The sequence below is a fragment of the Pituophis catenifer genome, unplaced genomic scaffold (assembly GCF_029215685.1).
Source record: "Pituophis catenifer annectens isolate HBS135680 unplaced genomic scaffold, rPitCat1.0.hap2 SCAF_3, whole genome shotgun sequence".
NCBI classification, from domain to species: Eukaryota; Metazoa; Chordata; class Lepidosauria; order Squamata; family Colubridae; genus Pituophis; species Pituophis catenifer.
Window position 1 is genome coordinate 212,675,608 of NW_027256883.1, and position 9,520 is coordinate 212,685,127.

Below are 9,520 nucleotides of genomic sequence, written 5' to 3' on the forward strand. Positions count from 1 at the left end.
ACTTTTTGTTTGGCTTTCCGACGGTGAAGCGAACGCCACCGTCGGTAAGTGAATCATTAAGTTCTCCATGGACTGGTTTTTCCAAAAAAAAACCCCCAAAACTGGAAAGAAAAGTCAATTTTTGGAGAAACCGGCATCAAATACAGTCTTCTTTCCCACAGGACGCTAAAAACCGATTTTAATGTTGCCAAGGGTCCAAAAGTCTTCGACTTACGACCGTAATTGAGTATCAACATTTATGCTGCAAAGTGAGAAATCTGTCAAGTGAGCTTTGTCCCATTTTACGACCTTTCTCGCCAGGGTCGTTAAGCGAATCGCCGCGGTTGTTAAATGAGTGAAGACGGCTTCCCCCATTGATTTTGCTTGTCAGACGGTCCCGTGACCGTCATAAGTGTGAGTCAGCTGTCAAGCATCTGAATGTAAATCACGTCACGTGATTTACATGCTGCAACGGCCGTTAAGTATGAAAAACGGTCGTGTCCCTTTTCTCAGTTCCGTTGTAACTTCGGACGGTCACTAAGTGAACTGTTGTAAGTCGAGGACTACCTGTATGTGGGCTGGGCTGTTGGAAGTTTGAATCCAGATGGTAAGTGCCCCCAGGGAGGTCCGTCATAACTTTGAACACTTGCCAAGCCACTGGTCGTAAATTGAGGACTAACTATATATTATGGCAGGTGGGAGGGCGAGGAATCCATGTGCTGAAAGCCCCTAATCCTCCCCCCTCCTAACTTTTCATGCCATTGCAGATAGTCCTCGATTTACGACAATTCACTTAGTGACCGTTCGAAGCTACAATAGCACTGAAAAAAAAGTGACTTACGATCGTTTTTCACACTTTACGGCCATTGCGGCATCCCCCGGGATCCAAATTCGGACGCTCGGCAACGGACTCCTATTTATGACGGTCGTAGTGTCCCCGAGGTCACGTGATCCCCCTTTTGCGACCTTCAGATGAGCAAAGTCAATTGGGGGGGGAAGTCAGATCCATTTAACGACCGTGTGATTCACTTACCGACTGTCGCAAGAAACTTCGTACAATGGGGCAAAAAAATGTATTTAACAACTGTCTCGCTTCGCAGCAGAAAGTTTGGGCTCAATTGTCATCGTAAGTCAAGGACTACCTATATTCTAACTCAGTGATGACTAACCTTTTTGTCATTGCGTGCCAGGGGGGGGAGGCGGGAGGATCACGCATGTGCCCACACCCATAATTCTATGCACCTCGCCCCCACGCATGCACACACACCCCTGCTTCCCTTCCCCCCGCTCCTGGCATGTATTTGCCCAGTTTTCTCTCTCACCTGGCTCCAGAGCCTTTCTAGGAGTCTGGGGAGGGCTAAAACAGCCTTCCCCACCACCACCCCAGAGGCCCTCCGGAGGACAGAAACGGCCTGTTTGCCAACATCCGGTGGGACAGCAAAAAAGAGGCCTTCCGCACCACCACCCGAGGTCCTCCGGAGGCAGGAAAGAGCCTGTTTCCCTACTTCTGGTGGGCCCAGAAGGCCTGAAAATTAGTGGCCGGCACACGCATGCTCACTGGAACTGAGCTTGTGTGCCCACTGATATGTTCGCCATCACAGTTCCTTGACTATGATAGATTTAAATCCCAGATTTCTTTGGTCAATTCTTCCATTTTTTCTAGGGAAGAAGCTTGTGAGGTAGGTTCCTGCCCCCATGAACGTCATGGGAGTTGACCAAGAGCTACGAAATCAGGCCTTGTCCAACCCAGATGCCCTCTAGATGGCAGCAGAGAGTGTTAAGGATGCTGTGTATCTTTCCTGCCCTCTGGTGGCGGTGGCTGGGTAGTGCACTGTCCTGTTCGGTCTCCGTTCTTTTTTTGTAGCTGTCCCACAAACTGTGGCTTTTCTGATCAGGTCGGATTACAGCTCCCATCTTCCCCAGCCTGCATGGCCGCATAAGGAATACTAGACAAGAGTCATTGGAGACGAGATGGACAGCATATATATTTTATATATATAAAAAATAAAAACTATTTACTTGTGAGACACAATACCACAATCGTAGCTTAGCCCATTGTCCACAACCAAGCACTAACCAGACATTCATCGTTCTGGGCTCTTATAGGCTGGGTCAGTGTTACCCACTTGAAAATGGGTAGACTTCAACTCCCAGAATTCCTTAGCCAGGTATGTGAACTTCAACTCCCAGAATTCCTTAGCCAGGTATGTGAACTTCAACTCCCAGAATTCCTCAGCCAGCCATGGCAAAGAGTTACGGCAAAGCAATACAGAACATGCTTATCGCTCTGCCGCCATCTGGAGGGCATCTGGATTTTTACAATGGCTGGCTGGGGAATTCTGGGAGTTGAAGTCCACATATCTTCAAGTGACCAAGCTGCATTGGCTGGCTGGGGAATTCTGGGAGTTGAAGTCCATACCCATCTTCAAGTGGTTGAGAAACAGCGGACTAGGCCTCTTTACGGACAAAAATCAGACCGCTAGTCCTCATTGTTTGAAGGTCAGGCAAAGGGAGACAAAGACCGATCCTTGTGTCCAGATCATCTCCAAGATTCAGAAGGTCCAATGGTTCAGAAGATGTTCTTGTTGTAGTCCGCCAGCAGCCTGCAGAGCTGGCAGCGGAGTCGGACAGCGATGAGGCTGAGGAAGAACAGGGGCCAGTCCTGGAGGCTGGGGAAGGCCTGGATGAGGGCTCTGCGTCGGAGGCAGAGGCCATCTGGGAGTGATGTGCGGACTTCAGAGCCTCCACAGGCTGATAGTAGAGAGGCAGAGGAACAGGAGGAGCCTGTTCCTAGTGCACGTATGAGAAGAGCTGCCAGAAGGCAAGAGCAGCTAAAGCAAAAAGGACGACTCAGGAGTAAGGCCAAGAGATGATTGGCCCCTCCCATAAGGCTTAAAAGACCAGCAATGGCTCTTGGCCTCTTTGCCGGAAAACAACCGTTGAGAGATTTGCTTCGTGTTTGGATGTATTTCTTTCTTGTCAGCGTCTTCTGTTCCTGAACTGTTGCCCAGAAAAGCCTTTGGCAGTTTGCCTAATTATCCCAAGGTCAGAGATAAACTAAAGACTGGTGTTTTGAGGACTTTGCTTTCATTTCATTTAGAACACGCTGAAAATGAGTTAATTCTCAGCTGTTTTAATAAAATCTGTTTGTTTTTTGGAACTGTTTTCCATTTAATATCAACTACGTGGGCCTGGGTCACAACAGTTCCGGAAATGGGGGTGGGGATGGGTGGGTGGGTGGGGAGGCAGGAGAAAGCCCCCACCTATCGCAAGTCGGGGAGAGAAGAGCCCAGGTAAGTCCGTAGGTCGCTGAGGTTCGACCGGATGATCTTAGCGGGGATAGTCTCCTTGTTCAAGCGCTTGTAGGCCGCGTAACGGTGGCAGCCTCCGAAGGAGTAGTAGTAATCCCCCCCTTCCCTGCCTTTGATCCAGAGGACGTCAATTGGGGGGACCCGGTCAGGTTCCTCCTAAAAAAAGGGAAAAAAAGAAAGGAAGGAAGGAAAGAAGGAGAGAGGGAGAGAAGGAGAGAGAGAAGATTAGCTCGAATATTCCTTGGCTCACCAAGTCAAGTCATAGCGGCCAGATCAAATATTAAAAGAATATTAAAATTGGATTAAAAAAATTACTACATGTTGTGACCCCGACTCCCAAGCCTGTCCTAACAGAGGAAGAGGACTCAGAAGGTGATGGGGAGGAACTGACAAGGCCTCCCTCTCCAGGACCCTCCTCTCTGGCAATGCCTCAGGTTTCATCCGAAGGCCAGGAGGAACAGCCTGGGATGTGCCAGGAGGAAGGCATATCAGAGCACCAATTGATAGGGAGCAAGGAGGATGAATCCTGGCTTGATCCCAGGCAGCGTCGGAGGGAGAAGCGTGCGCAGCAACGGAAGAGGCATGGGAGGGCCAGAGATTGAGCTGAGTCACGGAGCCACGCCCCACCGGGAATAAAAGTGGGTGGGATTGCTCTTCAGGCTTTGTGACGGACAAAGTTAAACCCTGAAAGTCGCATCGTGATCTCTGAAATTCGGCTTGGATTTATTTTGGACTGAACATTGACTAAACTCTTGTCTCGTGGATAATTTGTTGCTCCTGGAACGGACTGAAGATAAGTCCTCTTCTGCTTTACGGGAGTGAAAACGGTCTTGGCAGGCATTCGGCAGTTTGCTGCCAAAACCTTGGTCTGCCAAGAATTCTAATGTTTACCTAATAAAATATTGGCAGGCGTGCTTGGTATTACGTTTGCCTGTGTGAGGAAGGGGGACAGAACACTACAGAGAACGCAGCTGAGGTTCTGTCCTGCACAGGTTTTGAGTTAGAAACCGAAAAGCGAAGAATAAAGCGAGGCAGCAGGGAGAACTCCGTAACTCAAGAGGAGGGGGCAGTTTCCGAATGACAGACACCCCCACCTCCCGAAAGAAAAACATTTCCCATTGGAAATCTGTGGGATTGTTCTAAGATAACTTACTTACTTACTTACTTTTCTTTCTCTTTCATCTTTCTTTTCTTTCTTTCCTTCCTTCTTTCCTTCTTTTTCCTTTCTTTCCTTCCTTCTTTCCATCTTTTTCCTTCTTTCCTTTTCCCTCCTTCTCTTTCTTTCTTTCTATTTTTCTTTTTCTTTCTTTCTCATTCCTTCTTTTTCTCTCTCTTCCTTCCTCTCTCTCTCTCTCTTTCTGTCTTTCTTTCTTTTTCTTTTTCTCTTTCTCCTCCCTTCCTTCCTTTTTTCTTTCTTCTTTTTCCTTCCTTCCCTTCTCTTTCCCTCTATCCGTTCCCTTCCTTTCCCTGCCCTCTCTCTTGCCTCTATATATAAACTGAATCGATTCCACTCCTTGAAGGAGTGATTTTCCCACACAGGCTTTTCCTGTCTCCTGGGGAACCACTCAATAATAAGGTGGCACCCTAGCTAAATATCCTCAGAGGCTACTCTGTGGTTCAACACATTACAGGAATAACAAAACTGGAAGGGACCTTGGAGGTCTTCTAGTCTAGCCCCCTGATCAAGGAGGAGATTCCAGCCTCCTCTCTTGTGTGAAGCTGGTCTTCATCCAGAACTTGCCCCTTCAAAGCAAGCTGCTTACATAAACATAATTTGTTTTAGTTCCGGCTGTGCACCGCCCTGAGTCCACTAGGAGAAGGGCGGGATATAAATTGAATAAAATAAATAAATAAAATAAATAATTATTATGCTTAAATAGGTTGTGTGAACTCAACCAAGGTTACTTACAATGTTAGTATCCCAGGTGGAACACCTGCATTGATCCTTCCGGGATTCAAACTCAACTAGGAAGGTTATCTTACTTTTAATGCCCACTAGGGGGCAGCATCTCACCAGCCTGAGCCAATTGTGAGAAGTTAAAGAAGTCAGAGCTGGCTAGTCCTGGGATGGGAGGCCACCCGGAAATCTCAGAACTGTACTATAAAAGTAGTCCTGGAATTAACCACCATTCATTCAGCAACCATTTAAAGTTACAATGGCACTGACAAATGTGACAATCGTTGCAACATCCCACAGTTTAGATACAGATACAAATTAACAGAGTTGGAAGGGACCTTTTAGGTCATCTAGTCCAACCCCTCGCCCAAGCAAGAGACCCTACACCATTTCTGACAGATGGCAGTCCAGTCCCTTCTTGAAAGCCTCCAGTGATGAAGCTCCCACAACTTCCGAAGGCAACTTCTGTTCCATCGGTTGATTGCTCTCAGTCAGAAAATTCCTCCTTATTTCCAGGTTGAATCTCTCCTTGATCAGTTTCCGTCCATTATTCCTTGTCTGGACTTCAGGTACTTTGGAAAATAGCTTGACCACCTTCCTCCTCTCTGGGGCAGCCCCTCAAATATTGGAAGACGGCTATCCTGTCTCCCCTGGTCCTTCTCTTCTCTAGACTAGCCAGGCCCAGTTCCTGCAACCGTTCATTGTATGTTTGAGCCTCCAGTTCCCTCATCATCTTTCTTGCTCTTCTCTGCACTTTTTCTGGAGTCTCAACCTCTTTTTTATAGTGTGGGGACCAAAACTGGATGCTGTATTCTAGGTGTGGCCTTACTAAGGCTTTATAGAGTGGTATTAGAACCTCCCTTGATCTTGATTGTATCCCTCTGTTAATGCAGTTTAGGATCGCATTGGCTTTTTTGGCTGCTGCCGGACACTGCTGGCTCCTATTTAGCTGGTTGTCCACTAAGACTCCAAGATTTACGAGACCGCCTTCCGCCACCAATAGCCTCCCACCGACCAGTACGCTCCCACAGAGAGGGGCTCCTCAGGGTGCCGTCAGTCAAACAATGTCGACCGGCGGCCCCCAGAGGGAGAGCCTTCTCTGTGGGGGCACCTACGATCTGGAACGAGCTCCTCCCGGAGATACGGCGGATCCCGGATCTTCGCACCTTTCGTCGTTCCCTAAAGATGTTTTTATTCCAGCAAGCCAGGCTGGCCTAACTCTTTTAAATTGTTTTAATTCTTAAATTGTTAATTATCGGTTTTAATATAGAGGTGTTTTAATTGTGGGCCAAATTAATTTAATTGGATTTTAATACTGTTTTTAAATTTTGTATTTTTTGTGTTTTATCTGTTGGCTGTTCACCGCCCCGAGTCCTTCGGGAGAAGGGCGGTATATAAATATATATATATATCTATATATATATAAAAAGATCCCTTTCACAGTGATTGCTGCTAAGCCTGGTTTCACCCAGTTTATATGTCTACTTTGGTTTTTTCTTGCCTAAGTGTAAGACTTTACTTTTCTCTACATTGAATTTTGTTTTGTTAGATAGGGCCCAGAGTTCAAGTCTGTCAAGATCCATCTGGATCTAGAGCCTATCATCTAGGGTGTTAGCTATTCCTACCAGTGTCAGCACTTCAAGCTGCATTTACTCTAATGCTGACATAAGAAAGAGAAGCGGAGGCGTCTGGAAAGGGACGTTTGACTTTTCACCTACTTATTTTCCCTGGAGATAATATCCCCTAGGAGATGGGATGGGAGGGGGGAAATTCCTTTGAGCTGGAGCAGTAGATTAGGGGTAGAATGACTTGGAAAATGGCCAATGAGTGCAGGGGAGTGGGGAACGGAAAGGGAGGGTTTTGGGTCTGGAAGTCAGTGTTGGCTTCAATGGAGTCGGGTCCAGAATGTTGTGCTTAATAAATAGGAGTTTTTCTTCAAAGACTTTGTTTGAAATGCAATTTATTTGAGACGACCTCGAAACTTGACAACCAGCTTAGTATCATCTGCAAATTTGATGAGTTCCCCTCCTATTCCCTCCTCTAAGTCATTATATATATAAATTGAATAAAAATAAAAACAATCTTCTAGAGTTGAGACTCTGGAAAGAGTGCAGAGAAGAGCAACAAAGAGGATTAGGGGACTGGAGGCTGAAACATATGAAGAACGGGTGCAGGAACTGGGTATGTCCAGTCTAATGAAAGGAAGGACTAGGGGAGACATGATAGCAGCGTTCCAATATCTCAGGGGCTGCCCCAAAGAAGAGGGAGTCAAGCTATTCTCCAAAGCACCTGAAGGCAGGACAAGAAGCAACAGATGGAAACTCATCAAAGAGAGAAGCAATTTAGAACTAAGGAGAAATTTCCTGACAGGGAGAACAATTAACCAGTGGAACAACTTGCCTCCAGAAATTGTGAATGCTCCAATACTGGAAGCTTTTAAGAAGATGTTGGACAAGTATTTGTCTGAAGTGGTTGTAGGGTTTCCTGCCTAAGAAGGGGTTGGACTACAAGACCTCCAAGGTCCCTTCCAACTCTTATTCTGTATTTTGTATATGAAGAACGGTTGCAGGAACTGGGTATGTCTAGTTTAATGAAGAGAAGGACTAGGGGAGACATGATAACAGTCTTCCAATATCTCAGGGGCTGCCCCAAAGAAGAGGATGCCAAGCTATTCTCCAGAGCACCTGAAGGCAGGACAAGAAGCGACGGATGGAAACTTATCAAAGAGAGAAGCAACCTGGAATTAAAGAGAAACTTCCTAACAGTGAGGACAGTTAACCAGTGGAACTGCTTGCCACTAGAAGTTGTGAATGCTCCAACACTGGAGGTTTTGAAGAAGAGATTGGACAACCGTTTGTCTGAAGTGGTGTAGGGTTTCCTGCCTAAGCGGGGGGGGGGGGGGGGGGGGGGTTGGTCTAGAAGACCTCCAAGGTCCCTTCCAATTCTGTTCTTCTATTTCTAATGAATTCTTCTATCCTCTCCTCTCCTATTCCCTTTTTCCAAAGCCCAACTACCTGGCCGTTCAATTAACCCCCCCCCCACCGTGGAAAAGAGAAACCCGAGGTCACCTCCTAACCCCGACCCAGGGTCGTGGGAACCGACCCTACCTACCTGGATGGTCTTCACGAGACTTTCCACTTTCCCCTCGTCCAGGACCGGCGGGATGGGTCTGATGATGACCCGCATGGGCACTTCGTGGACCTCGGAGGCGTTGTCGGAATGGACGCTCCGGCTCTCTTCGCTTGCCATGCTGAGCCAGCGCCGCCACTGCCCGCGATCACCGCTTGGTGCCCCTTTCCCAACACCTCCGCGCCACTCGCGCCGCCGCTCCTCGCATCTTGGGAGGGTCCCCAACGCGCGTATTAAAGGCACCCGGGGAAGTTGGCCGGAGCGTACCATTCCAGGGGACACGGGGGGGTGGTCGAGACTGATGAGCCCCCCCCTTCTCGAGGGTTTCCCCGGCGCCTTCCGCGGATCCTGTCTCCAATGCGGGGGACCCCCACTCAGATGGAGCCCGGAGCGCCGCGGATGGAGCCACTTGGTTGGAAGGGGGGGGGTCTGCACGCGTGGAACAGCTGGCTTCCCCCCCCTCACCTTCCGAGTGGAAGGAGCCGTTGGTGAGTCACACGCGCAATTGTGCAACGCCTTTCCTGGGCTGGGCTTCCACGCGCTTCTTCTGCTGAGTCAGGAGGAGGCAGCGGAAAAAAACGGGGCGGCCGGAGGAGGGAGCGTGTGGTTGGCGATCCTGGGAGGGGGGCGGCAATGGGGAAGGGGGTGTTTAATGATGTTTTAGTATGTTGTGATAAACTGCCAAGTCACTTAGATGACGAGAGAGAGAGAGAGAGAGAGAGAGAAAGAAAAAAGAAAGAGAAAAAGAAAAAGAAAGAAAACGAGGGAAAGAAGAGGAAGAAAGAGAAAGAGATGAAGAAAAACAGAGACAGAGAGAGAAAGAGAAAAAAGAAAGAGAAAGAAAGAGAAAGAAAGAAGAGAAAAAGAGAAGAAAGAAAGAGCGAGGGAAAGGAGGGAGAAAAAGAGTGACAGGAAGAAAGAGCAAGAAAAAAGGAAGAGGAAGAAAGGAAGAAAAAGAAAGAAAAAGGAGAAGAAAGAAATAAAGCGAGAGAAAGGAGAGCGAGAAAGAGTGACAGGAAGAAAGAGCAAGAAAAAAAGAGAGGAAGAAAGAAAGAAAGAAAAAGAGAAAGAAAGAAAAAAGAGAAAGAGAAAAAGAGAAGAAAGAAAGAGCGAGGGAAAGGAGAGAGAAAAAGAGTGACAGGAAGAAAGAGCAAGAAAAAAGGAAGAGGAAGAAAGGAAGAAAAAGAAAGAAAAAGGAGAAGAA

At 47.6% G+C, this 9,520-nt stretch overlaps 1 protein-coding gene across 1 annotated transcript; it reads right to left on the reverse strand.

Moving 5' to 3' along the window:
• Positions 1-2,915: 2,915 nt before the first annotated feature.
• Positions 2,916-8,563, reverse strand: LOC139314573 (sulfiredoxin-1-like). The gene is given in 3 exon segments (XM_070940253.1): positions 2,916-3,446; positions 8,299-8,478; positions 8,480-8,563. Coding segments are annotated over 3 exon segments (429 nt in total). The 5' UTR covers positions 8,525-8,563; the 3' UTR covers positions 2,916-3,242.
• Between the last annotated feature and the right edge of the window lie 957 nt (positions 8,564-9,520).